Here is a 16,229-nt window from a genome sequence, read left to right as displayed (position 1 = left end):
AGGAAAAAGACAAAAGTGATAATAAGATCAAATGATTATGCAACAAGGTTTATATACATCTTGATCTGATTTTTATTTTATTATATTCCCTTCCTCTACTTGTTTCTTGCAGGCAGAAGGGAGTTTATAGGAGGAATTTGAATAATAGGAGCCAGTTTGGGATTGTGGGATTAGCTGATGTTTCTAAAATGATTAGTTATCAGTGTTAACAACTGAAATGGCTATTTAGGTTTCCGTTAACCTTTAGAGATGAATGGGGCAGCTCACACCTCTCAGAGCTGTTTTTCAGGCTGTCTGCAGATTCAGGATGACATTACTATCTCAGTTACACTCAGTTTTCTCTTTGCAACCATGAGGCTGGAAACATACGATCTTTAAATGAGAGGTGAGATTCTGGAGCACAGTTCTGCAGCAAGGAGTGAATTGATTGCAAATTCTGTGACCAATTAATCTCAAATACAAAGGGTCTTGGCTGTAACTCCCATTCAGTGGGAGTTATTCATCCGGTGGTGAGAGCATTATGCCGGGAAGATTAATCACAATTGAGGATATGGTTTCCAGACTCTATTGTACACAATGAAGCCTGAGACTCTCAGCTTGCAATACTGCTATATCCTTCACTGGAAAAGAATTTCATTAAAATACAAGTTCATGGACCCAGATCCTCAAAGGTATTTAGGGGTCTAATTCCAATTGATTTCCCATTGGGCCAGAGAGAGAGATTGAAAATGACTCTCTAGCCTGGTGATTAGGGCATCCAGGTGGGAGACCCTAGATCCAATCCCCCTGCTCCATGACTCTAATTATTTATACAGAGTGGAACAGCTTCAAGACAAGAGACTGAGGGCACCCCACAGCAGACTGTCCTATTGCTCTCTGGTTAGCAAATTTTTTCTCCTCATCAAGCAGGGGGGAATTGAACCTGGGTCTCCCACAACCTAGGTGAATGCTCTAACTATTGGGCTAAAAGTTATAAGGTGGGCACCTCCTCTGGCCAGGGTGGGACCTGATCTGATAGGCAGCTGCTGAGCACATCTGCTGGATCAGGCCCTAGAGGAGAGAGAGGTGGCCGAATGCCTGTCTCCCCCTGGTTTGTGACTTGCTCTGGAGTCAGGCAGGAGGTAGGTATCTAGATGCCGAGAGGGAGGCAGCAGTGTGCATGAGGTGCAAAGGGAACTCTTGCCCTGAAAAATGAGGTGCTGAGTTAGTTTAGGCACCTAGAGGCTTCAGCAGGAGTTTTGTGGATTGCAGTGGAGTCTAAAACTGGAAGTGAGGGTCTTAAAACTCAGACGTAGGCACCTGAGTACCTTTGTGAATCCTGGCTTTGTTGACTGATAATATCACTCGCTGAGCTCTTCAGCAGCTAGCACATCACATCGGCTGCAGGTCCCTGTGGGACAGATATTACAACCCCATGCAGTATCTTTGGGGAAAACTGTATTAAATCGATTAATGGATTCTACACAATTGTGTTCTACTCTATGGGGGACGGTTATCACAGCTCCTCCCGGAACAAAGTGTGTGTGGTGATTACCTGTTGGGATTGTAACTGACTCCAGAGAAGCACCACCCCCTGGGGTGTTTGCATTTGCTGGCTCAGCCTGGGTTTTCCAGAGTCTCAGACAAAGAAAGGGCTTTTGATATAAAAAGACTGAATTTGAACTGGCTCAGGGCCTTCTTTCTGATGCAACAAACAGACAGGGCCATCTCTCCAGACCGGGGGAGGGGTGGGTTCTTGTAGAAGGTTAGGAAAGACTTTGGTCTACTAGGGGCCCATAAGACTGGTGAGTGACTCCTAGTATGTTTAGTGCATGTTTGTCCGTCTGTTTTATTTTGGTTTTTTTTTCTAGTTTTTTTCTGTAATGCTTTTATCTTCTAAATAAATGTGCTTATTTAGAAAGAGCTGAGTGGTCACTTGTAACTGCTGGCAATGCACTGGCCATAGCACATGGAGAGAAAACAATAAACAGGTGCTGGCCTTTCGGCAGACTGACTTGCTGGGGATATCACAGTGTGAGATAGGGAGCTGTTCAGCCTTTAAACCCCTGGTCAGAAGGGATTGGCACAAAGGTCCCTGCCCAGAGACAGGTGGTGGCTGGAGACCTGTGACCTGACTGGGAACTGTTGCAGTGGACCACCGAGGAGCAATACATATGTAGTTACCCTGAAACTGTTACAGTCCTGATGGAATCTTCATCTCCTTTGTGTCATTCACTGAAATGATCTATGCTGGAGGCTGTCTGGTGACTCTCATGATGTGATCAAGGCTGAGTAACAAATGGGACCTGGGAGTGTGCATTTCAGGTTTTTTATCGCTGCTGCCCTCCTGCCTGCAACTGGAGAGAGTCCCTTTAATAAAGGGAACTCATTAGTAACCAATAATGTGTGCTGGCAACACAATCAGATTTCCAGACTTTGTGCAAAGTGCAGTTGTTTCCAAAGATAACTCTCTATAGTGATCTCAAACCAGCTGCAGCTTTAGCTGGATGGCCCGAACCCTGCTGTCAGTAATACCAACTCAGTACATTATTGTGCAATTGTTAATTCTCAATAAAAACAGGTCTAGTTCTCCACTGTCTTTTTGCCTTCTGTAATCACTCACAGCTGTATAAAACAACCAAATTAGAATTCTCTACTCACTTACACAGTGGGTAGCATTTTACATTCACTTAGCACAGGTATAGATGGCTATATAAGGCAGTGGAGAGTCAGGCCTGATTTGTGGGATTTAAAAAACAAACAAAAACTAATTGGTATTTTAATAACAAACAAGGTACTAGATTTATTGGCAGATGGCAAATTGACAGATGGCAAACTGCTAGGGTGTACTAGCAAAATATAAGTGGTGAAATGGTGACTGAATATGGCCTTAGTAGATCTTCTCTTGCATATCATAGAATATCAGGGTTGGAAGGGACCTCAGGAGATCATCTAGTCCAACCCCCTGCTCAAAGCAGGACCAATCCCAAGACAGATTTTTACCCCAGTTCCCTAAATGGCCCCATCAAGGATTGAACACACAATCCTAGGTTTAGCAGGCCAATGCTCTAACGACTGAGCTATCCCCCCCGGAATACAGTGCAGGGTATCTTTCCCAGGAGGAGATTATTGCCATGGAAAGGGGATTAGTGTTATTAAAATGATATGGTCACTGAAGAATCTAAATTATGGAGAGATTCAGGAAGTTGGGTTTATTCTGTGTGGAAAATAGGAGACGTCGGAATGACCTAATGGAAGGTTTTGTGATTATGAAAGAGATGGATAAGGCAGAGAGGTCACCTTATAGAGAGGGTCAGAATCAGGAGATGTAAAAATGATGGATGAGGAGTGTAGAGGTAATCTGATGGAGCCATTCAATTTAAGTGATAATCGGCATAAGAAACCAGTTACTGGGAAAGCTGACTGAGGAATCTAAACTATTTGTTTCCAGGGAGAGGATAAGCAGTGTGCTGTGAAAAAGCAGGAAGGTTGATTGAACTTAAATTAAACCAGGGCAGGCGTATTGGGTTGGATGGCTTTCTCTGGTTCCAAACATTCCTCCCTGTCAGTATTTGGATGGCTGGCCTTTCTCTAGAGATGCTCCCAGCTAGAAGAGCAAAAGCTAAGATGGAATTGGGCAAAGGCTGGTATTATCTGCACAACCTTCACAACAACATATACTAGTGCAGGGAGGGCAGTGTGTTTTGCTATCTGTACAGCACTGTCCTCCCTTCTTATTCCCCATGGATGCCCCTTTTCTGCCTCTTGATACAACCTGGAGCTATATTTCTGATCCCTGGGCCTCCCCTGTCAAATATCACAGTGATGAGTGTGGTATAAAAGTCTGTATGGCATAGACTAGCCACTCCATCAATAGACATGGTTAGGGAGACTAGCAGCCTTTCCTGCAAAATGGCTTAGGTTTACTATGCAAAGGAGATCTCTTGGGGCTTGAAAGAGGGAGTCAAGGTCTGCTCAAATGTCTCCCAGCAGAACTCAGGAAAACTCTACAAAGCTCATCCTCTATGCTCTTTCCATGGGAGAAGGGATCTGGCCTGTAGTTTGGAGCAAGCTGTGTATTCATTAATCCCTCTGAGGAAATAAATGTTCCTGTCTCATCTCTGTGTTGAAGAGTTCATCTTACAATCCATAAAGGTTACTCCAGAAAGGCTCCAGAGAACTGGGGGTTATTAATTGGCTGCCAAAGAAGGCTATCTAGTACCTTTTATAGAGGCTTAAGAATGTTCTTCCATATTATAAAAACAACAAAGTCTTGCATCCGAAGAAGTGGGTATTCACCCACGAAAGCTCATGCTGCAAAACGTCTGTTAGTCTATAAGGTGCCACAGGATTCTTTGTCGCTTTTACAGATCCAGACTAACAGGGCTACCCCTCCGATTATAAAAACAGTGTGACTAGCACAATCCCTGGTAAGATCCCTACACTTATTTCTGATCATCAGTCTGCTACCTGAAACTGCAACTGCAGGACCTAGTAATAAGAAAATCTTTCAAAGATGGTCCAGCAGTTGATGTTCAACAGGGCACAGAAACACCACCCAACACTTTAGTACACAGACTGAGAAGAATATTGGATCCAGCTGAAACTGAAAGAGGAATGTAAGAAGGCAAAGTGTAACTGCCCACAGTGGATCCTGACCAGGACAAGGACTGAATCCTTACTATTGCGAAAGGGACAATGGAACTCTTAAGACCACAAGTTCTCAAGACCATGGCTTCACGTCTCCCCAGAAAGCCAGCACGTCCAGCCGTGTAGCATCCCCTATCGTCATGCTGGGCATGTGCTCAGGCAGCACTGACTCAGAGAGAGGAGTGTGAGTCATTGACAGCACAATTACTTGCCAAAGGCATGTAGGGCAGAGGTATTCCATCTGTAAGCACTGGTCAGCTTCAGGTCCCTTTAGAAACCTATTTGACATTAGGTTAGTTCTCGTCTCTTTTCAGCTGGACTCACAGACCAGGAGAGACAGAGTCCTCTGCTCTAGGGACCCTTCATTTGTGATGGTTCCAGGGAAATGTCTTGTATGTTGAAATGGATCCCAGGCACCTTCTCTCCAGCCGATTGTTACCTGAAATGAATGTTGTGCAAATCGTAGGGCACGACCTAGTACCCATAAATGCCAAAATACCGCCCCCCCACACAAACTCCCTCTTCTGCAGTTGATAATTAACCCTTAGCTCTCATGTCCCCTAACACCAGCACTAAAACAAAACCTTATACTCCTGCCCACTCCAAGAGCTCCAGAGGGGCCGCTGAGAGATCATCTGCACTCGGGATGGAAACGCCCCATTAGCGCGTTCGGTCCATTCCCGCCACAATGGTCCAGTGCAAGGCTGGCCCCGTTAGGGGCCCGGCTCCCGGCGTGCGTCTGATCACATCTGTGGGCTGGAGAGGAAAGGGCAGTAGGACCCTGAGGATCTCGCTCCCTTTTTCTGCTCTGCAGGACTGAGGCGTGAGAGCAGAGCTAACACAAACAGCTGTGACTGTAAGAGCCAGCCAGAGAGAGGGAGAATCCTGTCACCAGCACCCTCCTCTCCCCCACCTCCCTGACCCTTCTCTCGTCTGAGCCCCAACCTCGTCTCCAGTTCATCAGGCTCCACTGGGGCTTTCGGGATGAGGAGGATCAGGGCTAATGCCATTGCAATCCTGACCGTAGCCTGGATCCTGGGCACTTTCTATTACTTATGGCAGGACAACAAGCCTCATTCAGCAGCATCCAGCAGATCTCCTAGCAGCAGCGGCAGGAATGGGCAGAGATCAGCTGCGAGGCTGGAGAGCCACAGGGAAGATGGGACCATCCCCCTCACGGTAAGTGAGACACGCTCGCAGAGCGGATTACATTTTAATTCTTCAGCAGCGATTGTTGCAGGGAAATTGCATTGCATGTTGGTGCTGCTGCCGGGTGAGGTGTTGGCAGGAACATTAATCTAGTTTGTCAGAGATTGGTGGGGGCTGGTGAATGAATGGGGGGGGATACATTAGAGGAGGTGTTAGATTTGCATGGGTTTCTTTATATTTATTTTAGCATTCTGTCTTGTAACCATGACAGCGCTTACAATTGGGGAGCACTATCCAAAAGGCTTGGAGAAATAGACTAACGCTGAATGTAAAGTGTTTGCAAGTCGTGTCCACTGGATGGCCAGGGTCTGCTTCTCTGGCTGGGAGCTGGATTTCCTTTTTGGCTAAGAAAGGGGTGGATGAAACAGCCGTGAAGGCTTTTTGGGTTGTGTTCAAGCTGCATGTTTTAAATGAGGCCAGAAGGATTTGCATTTGCAGAAAACAGTTTCTTAGGTCCTGGGCTCCATGATCCTTGCTCTGGAAGGATTGTGAGGGTCAGGGCCCGGGGGAATAATGTTGCAACACCCACACTGCCATGTGGCGGGTTTGGTGGTCTCAGCTGCATCATCCATTAGTTGTTGTACATCCTAGTGTGAGAGCACAGCACAGCGTGCGAGCCTGGAAGTTAAAACTGAATTAAGCCAGAGGAAGCTCTCTGCTGTTAGCCTCATATTTTGGTTGAGCTCAGAGCGAGACAGGAGGGGCAGGCAGCCCTGGTTTATCCCTGCTTACATCCAGACTGACTTCCTGCTTCCCACCTATTTGATTTCTGACCCCTGGGTCCCATTTGAGGCACTGTATCAAAAGACCTGCCCTCTGCTTTTCCTGGGGATGTCCAGGAGTTTGGCAGTGGTATCAAATAGAGCTTCTGCTCTCCCTGTATTAGGGGAGATAAGAACCACTAGGCTCTTTCGGTTTTTCCTCTTTCAGGCTACAAGCTAATAATAATAAAAAGCCGCTATTTACTGTAAGAAATAATACAAGTAACCAAATAAAAAACTCATTGAGCCCATTCTCAGTGGTAACCTGGGTAAGACAGCTCAGAAATTGGAAGATGTTATTGTTTATGTTTGCCTGTGAATCATCTGGTTACACAGACATGGAAAGGAACAGAAACAGCATGGTCTAATAGTTAGAGCAGGAGCCTGGACACCAGGATTCTTGTCTTTTCTTAGTGACTTGCTTTGCAACTTTGGCCAATATCCCAGTTTCTCCATCTTTAAATTAGGGTTAATGTGTAACCATCACATGGGGGTCATGAGGCTTAATTTATTAGTGTATAAAACACTATGAGATCATACAATGAGAGATGCTTTAACAAGTAGGGGATATGTGTATATATAGATAATGTAGAACATAAGAACGGCCATACTAGGTCAGACCAAAGGTCCATCTAGCCCAATATCTTGTCTTCTGACAGTGGCTGTTGCCAGGTGCCCCTGAGGGAATGAACAGAACAGGTAATCATCAAGTGATCCATCCCCTGTCACCCACTTCCAGCTTCTGGCAAACAGAGGCTAGGGACACCATCCCTGCCCATCCTGGCTAATAGCCATTGATGGACCTATCCTCCATGAACTTATCTAGTTCTCTTTTGACTCCTGTTATAGTCCTGGCCTTCCCAACATCCTCTGACAAAGAGTTCCACAGGTTGACTTCTGTATGTTGCCTTACAACCAAGGAACTCTATAGGAAAGGTCATGTGGTGAAGGCATAGGGCTAGGAGTCAGAAGACCTGGAGTCTGTTCCTAGCTGGGCCACAGAGATCTCAATTGCCAGTGTGCTCTTGGACAAGTCACTTTGCCTGTTTCATAGTTTTTCCATCTGTAAAATGAGGGAAATCATATAGACTTAGCTACCTCTCTGAGGGGTCCTGTGGCTTCATGTTTACAAAGCCTTTTGAAATCCTCAGAGGGAAGATGCTGTAGAAGGGCCAAGTCTTATTATATTACTAATGTGTGGTATGTATGTGCGCAAGCTCATAGACATGCACAGATGGTGTGATGATAAACTGTAGTCATTATTATTAAAATATGGCATTATTGGTGGAGTACCACAGAAATTGTCATTAAAAAAAATAGGGATGGGTCAGCCTGACCTGGGCTTCCGTCCCAAACACATTAATACAGAGGGATAATGCTGCTCTCTGTCTCCCCATTCCTCTCTGTAATTGGGGTCATAGGATTTGCTACCATACTGGTCTATCTATTCCAGATTCCTGTCTCCAGGAGTGGCCAATAGGTAATGGGAGAAAGGAAGGTGAAACCCCACTGTAATGCACCTGACTGACTGTGCAGTGCTGTACATGGAATACTCCTTCCTGGCCCCTGCAATGATCAGTTTGTACAAGAAGCGGCAGAATGGAAGCAGTCAGATCTTCTGAGTGACCACGTTTCTCAAATATATAATATATACAGTGTACTTTCCAAAATGTTCTGTCTGCTGCTGTGAGAGTCAGGCCAATCAAATGCCGTATTCTTGCTGATGTGACCCCCTGCGGTGGCATTGCTGTTGATTTGGCACCACAGTGAGAGAGTAAGGGGACTTTCCTGTGATGGAATGTGAATAACAAGCAGTCAGTCCGATTTGTAGCAGTCTCATTGGATTGCTAGAGACAGCTCTGGAAGGAGGTGAGGCAGAGGAATAACCGAGGAGCCAGTCTGGGGTGGGAGGGGGAAGATCTGTGGGCAGACAAGCTGGAGACCAGGGTGGTTGACATGCATTCCAGCAGGTTCTCTCCTAGGCACACTTGCTGTAGGTTGTGATTTTTTCAAGGCATATAAAATGTGCCGTTTTAGTTGCTTTTATACAGGAACAGAAGCTATTAATATATAAACAGGTGCTCCTGGGTCTGTAGTGCCTTCATCTCTGATCTTCTTAAGGAGTTAATTACTTTGCATAATAAACAATGTCAACATTATTTATTTTATTTACTAGGTGTATCTATTGGCTGTTAACTTTTCCAAAGTTCCAGGGTGTTTAGATCTACTGTTTTGGTTTGGCCTACTATAGAATTGTTAAGGTAAGCCACACAGTTTGGCTCCAGATCCAGATGTATCTCTGGTTTTTGTGGTTGGCATCTGGGGATTTGTTTGAGGCTCATCCTAATGTGATTAAGATCCTGTGGAAACACATTGTGTTGTAGTTTTAAAACCCTCTTTCTACTGCTTTTGTCTGCAAATCTCTTCTTCCGCCAAGTGAGTCGAGAAGTTCTGCTCTGTGCCATTGCAAATCCCAGGTGAATGACATGTTTAAAAAATGGAAATGCCTTTGGGGGTTTTACGGGACTCTTTTTATTCCCTCTTGAGAAGGAAAATAAAAATATCTCCAAGTAAAACCTGCAGCTGACTAAATGGAGAATGAGCATGTAGCAAGGCCACTAAATAACTGCCTGACTTCTGATGGCCAATGTGAGCCTGAATTTCAAACTTGGGTGCCTAAAATTTTGAGTCTGCTGTGGAAATCTCTATATCAACCCTAATCATTAGTGGGGGGGTCAGGTGCTACAGTGATGGGTCTCCAAGAAATACTAGATAATGTTGGACACTCAAATCCCTGTTCTAGGCACAGAAGTTTTAAAATTTGGCGTCTCTGGAACAAAATCATCCTTGGTTTCATCCCACTGAAATCAACAGATTTAGCTCCTCAGTTTTAAAAAAATAAATGAACATATTGACTAGGTCAGCTTTGGAAATCATCTGCAAAGCTGTTGTCCCTTTTGAAATAAACATGTAGATGGACTAGTAAAAATCTGCTATAGGCGATGTCTACACTACGCAGCTTTTAGTGACACAGCTGGGCCGCTACAGCCAGGCCTCTAAAAGGCGCACAGTGTAGCAGCTGTTTGTCAGTGCTCCTGCCGACAAAAAACTTCCACCTGCAACGAGCGAGCGGCGTTAGCGTTCTCCTGCCGACAAAGCACTGTTCACACTGATGCAAACTTTTGTCTTTCAGGGGGATTTTTTTTTTAACACCTCTGAACGACCAAAGTTTTTTGTCTTTCACTTGCCATTGTAGACATAGCCATAGTTACAGGCAAAGCTCAACTCCTGTGTGTCTGGCTCTCCAAATTCCCTCTCCAAAGACCACAAATGATCTGCAAATAGCTGGTGGTTATTCCTCTAGGATAGGGGACCCAAAATACAGCCCAAGAGCCAAAGGCAAATGCTCAGTGCTGAGTTGCTGTTATTATTTAATATTAAATACAGCCCACAGAATCCAAAGGGGCAGACTCACTCATATGCAGTTATCACAAAGTTATCTGCACCGCTGTGTAGTGATGAGGCCTGTGAAAATGAAACAGTTGCATGAAGGGGATCACGGCATCCCTAGAGAGGCTGTAAAGAGAGCTCAGCACCAATTCCAAACAGGCTAGCACAGAGTAGTTATTGGGGTAACTGTGGGAAACCATCCTTACCTGGCATCAGTGATCCAGAAGGGCAGTGGATGCTATTGACTCGTAGGCGGAAAGAGCAGCAGTGAAAGGAGTGAGGTGCAATCCTGCTGCCTGGGTACAGGTTGGGGGTGAATTCCAACCCTCCTTGGAGTAACCCACCCACAGCTTGATCAACCCAGACTAGTATGGGGAGGATTAAAAATTCACCCAAAATACATTCTCTCTGGCCACTCTTTTTTTAATAAACTGCAGGCTGAGAACAAATCAGAATCTGATCAGCTGAGCTGCAGGACTTGGTTGCTGGTGAATTGAGCCAACAAGCACTTCCTGTTCATCTCTCAAGGAAGAAGCAAATACCACAGTCCTGGATATTTATTTTTTATGTTTAACAACATGATACTTTTCTTAGGAGTAGCCCTGGGGCTCCTGCACGTTGCTCACATGGCTCTCTCTGTTGCAGCATTTGGGCTTTTCTGAAAAACAACATTCCAATAAACGTGCCCTCCTTTCTCTTTCTCCACAGTGGGATGTTGTCTTCAGTTCCCCATAGGTTTCCTTTACACAGAAGCTTTAAAATGGGTGATCAAAGGATTCTTGGCAATACTTACACACTGAATTTCAGTGGGTTAATCATTCGCCTCTTTTCTTCCATCTCTGTTAGCACTATCCTCTTACACCCTTCAGATCCTGATACATTTAACTTCAGTTTAGCCACGCTACCGATAATCAGTCCTATTTATTTTAACACACTATTGGGGAAATAGAGTGGGTGTGTGCATTTTAAAAAGCCCCCTGCTAGATCTGATACCCTCAACTCTGATGCCCTTACACTTCACATGCCTGAACCAGCTATTTCCAGCTGACATTTACTGGTGCTCCTGAGCTCCCTAATAGTCCTGTGGAATGGTTATGTCCCCTCTTCCCCTTCCCATTTGCTGCTGTCAAAAGCAGATATTATATTTCACTCACAACTGTGATAAACTGCATCTTTCATGGTTCAATAGGTGATCTCTTTTATTCTGCAAAGGTTTCTATCCCACTGGGCTCCCTAGGCTTGTGTGCCTGCCTGGAGGCAGTTCTTGTCAGTTTCAGTGCTGTAGCTATGGGAATACAGGTGGCTCCCAAATAAATAAATAAAATAACTGCAAGAGAAAGAACTCCCTGTAGTGGCACTTTACCATGCTCATGAAATACAGATTTTATTTCATGTCCTGCTGTGCTGCTGAGGAGGTAGAACGTAATAATTAAAGATATATCACAGCTCATAAAAGCATCCTCTTGAGCTGGGGGAAATCTGGTTTCTGTAGAATTTTACTCTTCCTAGTTCATTTGTGCCTGACTGTCCCATAGTCAATAATTTGCCTTGTTGTCCCGGTTTAAGAATGTAACCAAGTTTCTTCTTCTACCACGCTGGGTTGATGCAAATTGATTTGCATCTGTACGTGATCATAAAGTGGCAGTCCCCGCCAGCCTGTTTGATCTCTTAAAGACAGCTCATTGAATTTGCATTTTTGTATAAGATGTGCTCTACAAAGTAGGTGATCAGACTCTGGATTCGGAGAGAATCCAAAGCAGTTCAGTCTTTTGTGCAAACCTTTGAATGCCTCATAATATTGGTGTTTTTCTTAAAATGACTTTTCCCCCCACAGGAAACTATTTCTCCTCTTGCATCACTAAAGGAAAGAGGAATGTTGCAGAGTTCTTGGGCTCTTCCTCATGCTAGAATGCAGGACTGGCTTGAAGGAGGATCTTGCTAAAACTAGCTTGCAGGAAGGGTTGTTTGGCTAGTACCTGCATGCCTTCACAGAGTCCACATTCTAGAACCTGGCCTGCTTTGATGGAGACCTATGGTTCAGATCTCAAATTCTTTCCTTAGCTGATTCACCAGAAGTCCTAGGACTCTATGAGAACCATCCCTAGAGTCCAAGCCCTGGGTGAACGTAAACTGATCTGTCCATAGTGCGGCTAACTCTGCTGCCCACAGTTCTGCTAGTGTCCTTCACAGAATACCTATATCATCTGGATATGAGGAAGGGGGTTCTTCCCTGGATACTAGTAGGCTCACAAGAGCATTTCCCCCTTTTCTTTGGGTTTATTCCAGTAGTGTAGTTGTGGATAAGCGTGTGTAAACAGAGTTTACCAACTTCTCACTTTAGGAATATGGCATTTACCATGGTCCAGTCTGGAGCACCAAAAAGTTTAGTTCACCTTCACCCACTTCTCAGACTCATAGACTTTAAGGTCAGAAGGGACCATTATGATCATCTAGTCTGACCTCCTGCACAATGCAGGCCATACAATCTCACCCATCCACTTCTATAACAAACCCCTAACCTATACCTATATATATTCTTCTTCTTCTTCTTTTTTTTTTTTTACCACTACACCGCTGGTCTATCCTGTTTAATACTTGGTTGGGAGACCCCTCTGGAAAAGCAAAATGCTGATGGGAAACCCTAATGAAAAATCCAGATGCCACAAGAAGTTGCGTTGGTGATTCAGTAGGTTTTGCTCTTCCCTTGCATACTGGATGGGACCAGTGTCCCAGTGCGTGAAGAAGTATTGTGCTGCTGGTGGAGGTACTGTCATATTCTGGGGTTCAATCCAGACCTGTGAGAGGTGTGTCACCACCTGCCTTATAGCCCTGAGTGCCTCCAAAGGCTGTGCTGCCAAAGCTCTCTTGTCTGGACACTTCCAGCCAGCATACAAGCCTGCACTGAGTGTCGGTGAGTTAAGCAGCCCCGGTTCAGCGCTCTGACCCCAGCAGCCTGCCTACAATACCACAGTCCCACTCTGGTTACCCCGGCAAGATGGACCCCACCACCCCGCAACAAATTTTCCCAAATCCATGTGCTCTGCAGTGTCCAGCCCTTTCCTGGAACACTCAGAGAAATAATAAGGTCCATTTGCGCCTTTAAAGAGACAAAAGAACATCACAGCTTATTAAATTAACTGGGGAAAATACACCCTTCCCTTCAAGTACAGCACTGACCTGGTTTATTGTAAAAAACAAAGAAGTTTATTAACAAAAGGACAGAGGTTAAGTAATACCAAGTAGAAGAACTAAAGTTTGAAAGGATTACAAATAGATAAAATCAAATACACTGTCTAATGGCTAAGACCTGACTTAACAAGCTACAGTCTTTGTTCAAGGTAGTTTCCTTACCAGTCTTCCATCCCCAGAACTTTGACTCCCTTGGCTGAAGGATCCATTTTTCTAAGCTTGCAGAGCTCAGTCCAGTGATGTCAGGGCTGCCCAGAGGATTCAGGGGGCCTGGGGCAAAGCAATTTTGGGGGCCCCTTCCATTAAAAAAAGTTGCAAAGCTATAGAATATTATATTCTCGTGGGGGCCCCTGCGGGGCCTGGGGCAAATTGCCCTATTTGCCCCCCCTTCTGGGCGGCCCTGAGTGAAGTTGGTGAGATGTGAAAACGTGTCCCTGAGCAGGCCTAGTCATTAATGTTTCTATGGCATATTTTGCAAGAGTAGAGGTACTAGAATTTTCTGCAGAACACTAAATCTATCTGTGTAATTAAATTCTCCTTGTGGTTTCAGCTGGATAAAGTATACTACATTTTCTGTCCTGCAGATCTATGAGTGTTGCATTTCATCCCAAAGGTGGCTGGCTGCTTTTCAGAGGTGGTTGAAAATTCTTACCTCATGGGAAGGCCTGTGGTTTATTGTAGGCAGATATTCACTTCAGGGGACAAGGCCTCTAACACTTAAGGTTTGTTGTATATATTCCTGTTGTGGCAAGACCCACGATGCTTGTGGTTTCTGCTGTCCTTTGGATGTTTCTCACAAACCACAGGTGAGTGAGCTATGCCAGCTCTGTAGAATAAGAATGGTTGATAAATGCGTCTCTGGGAGTGTTACTGCACAAGCAAGATTCTGTAAGAGTTTGACAGCTTTATATTTTATTTACAGTGTTTACATTTTGGAACTGTGGGAATGCTATTTGCCTAAATGGCAGAAAATGATTTCATATTTAATTTGTTCTAGTGGCACACATGGGGCTTAAAAAAATTAAAGTAAAATAAACAAAACAAACCCATAACAATAATTAAAAAAAAATCCTGTCAGCTGTGTCTGAGGGCATCCCTCAGTACCTTAATTCTGAATTCAAGTGGCTAGGTGGTTCTACAAATATTCTGTTCTTGGAGAGCATGCTGCTCTGCCTGTGGCATGATTTTTTGGTGAGGCCAAAGGTGAGGTGCTCCTTAAGTTAACCCCACATTCTACTTCTTATTTATATTTTGGCAACGCCTAGGAGTGCGAACCATGGACCAGGACCCATTCATGCTAAGTGCTGTACGAACACAGAACAGAAAGATGATCCCCGCTCTGACCCCTTCCACCAAAGTGGGTGGGAGCGTATGGGTTAGGGAACACATCCATCACTTGCTCCAAGGTTTAGGCAGCTAGTGCTTCAGTAATCCACAGCCACTTCCCACGTGAGGCTCTCCTGATAGTCTTTGCCTCAGTCTGCAAAATGGCCCCCATCAGAGATCACAGTACTAAAACCTGGTAATACACGTGCACACACTGGAGTCTGGAGCTTTCCAGTTTGCCCTACCATCCTGATTGGATGGAGCATAGGTGAAGGGGAGGATTCTCAATTCCTTGGCTCTTTTAAAGAGCTACACCCTGCAATAGCATAGTCATTACATGTAATAACACTGAAATATCAGATCTGCTTGCAGGCACTGCAAAGTGAAGCATGGATCCTGTCTCTTGATGCTCACCTGAGGTGGATATGAACTGCCATATGCCTGAAGATGAAGTCAGGACAGGAAAAAAAAATCATTCTTTCCATTTTAACTGAGCTGTATTGTGGCTGTCAGTGCTGAGGAGCTTTCCAGCTCTGAAATATGACTTAATTATCCTTGCTGGAAAAACACAGCACAGCAGAAAGGGAGTAAAAGAAACAGAGTCAATTGTGCTGAGGATGAAAAAATATTCTGGCCACTTGCTTACTGTTCTTCTTTGTGTCCATGTCTTTCTCTATGGAACTGAGCTTCCATACCAGATAGGAAGTAATTCAGTGGTTGGAACTAGCATCTACCTTCGTAATAGATAAAATAACTTTCTAAAGGAGAGGCTGATTAGGCCTCAATTTCCCCATCTGTAAAATGGAGCTGTTGTGAGGCTTAGTTCATGAATGTTTTTTAAGTGCTCTCAGATCTTTGGGTGAAAGGAGCTATATGGGGCTGGCTAATAGGTGAACTTGTGTTGGATGGCATGAGAGCGGTTCAGCTGTATATGCTGTCATCTTAGATGCTATCTGTCTGAGCATTTCCAGTGCACACTCCAGCAGGGTTAGAGCTGGTCAACATTTTTCCAGCAGGATGTTTTTGCACTGGAAAATACTGTTTCATTGAAATCAAAACTTTCCGTGGGAACGTGTTTATTTTGACTAAATTTCCTTTTGAAAAACAAGAGCTGGAAAAGTATTTTGATATAGTCGAAACATTTCAACCATCTCAGAATATGGAACATTTTGATTTTTTTGTTTAAGAAATGACTTTTTGTGTCAATGTTTATTTTATATTATAAATTGCAATGTAAAGAGACAAAGTCAGAATGAAATGTTTGTTTTCTCAAAATGGAACATTGCGATTGACCTGAAATGAATTGTTTTCAAAAAAATTCATTCCATGAGATTTTTGTTGTTGTTCTGATTTGAATGAAAACAGATTTTGAAATCCCAGAATTTCCTGTTGAAGAGAAATTCCAAATTTCGAGTAGCTCTTATCAGGTTATTGGTGTGTTCACATCCCAAACCACTACACCATCTAGTATGATTGTTGAAAGCCTGAGTGACTATGATATTGGAAACTGCTGCAAATCCGAACTGAGGTGCACTAGCAAAGCTGGGGGTGGGGCGGCAGATGGTGTCTCTAGCAGAGGCTGCTGCAGGTCAGGAATGAAGTGCTTTGACGGAGCTGTGTGAAAAGCCAAGGACTGCATTCACGAGGACTGACAGTTGAGGATTG

General features: G+C 44.4%; 1 protein-coding gene across 2 annotated transcripts in view; it reads left to right on the top strand.

Annotated features, from left to right (window-relative positions):
- GALNT16 (polypeptide N-acetylgalactosaminyltransferase 16) overlaps nucleotides 1-16,229 on the top strand; it is a 137,235-nt gene that overhangs the window by 11,944 nt on the left and 109,062 nt on the right. Inside the window, exons 1-2 of one of the 2 annotated variants that reach the window (XM_039538960.1) lie at nucleotides 1,080-1,121; nucleotides 5,444-5,808. The exons of the other annotated variant lie outside the window; for it this stretch is intronic. Of the exons in view, the coding sequence (XP_039394894.1) occupies nucleotides 5,614-5,808 (195 nt within the window). The 5' untranslated portion in view covers nucleotides 1,080-1,121; nucleotides 5,444-5,613. Of the gene's footprint in view, nucleotides 1-1,079; nucleotides 1,122-5,443; nucleotides 5,809-16,229 lie in introns of those variants that run through there. 2 annotated transcript variants of the gene reach the window in all.

Source organism: Mauremys reevesii, linkage group 4 (genome assembly GCF_016161935.1).
Source record: "Mauremys reevesii isolate NIE-2019 linkage group 4, ASM1616193v1, whole genome shotgun sequence".
Classification (NCBI taxonomy): domain Eukaryota; kingdom Metazoa; phylum Chordata; order Testudines; family Geoemydidae; genus Mauremys; species Mauremys reevesii.
This window is presented reverse-complemented; position numbering and strand designations above follow the sequence as displayed.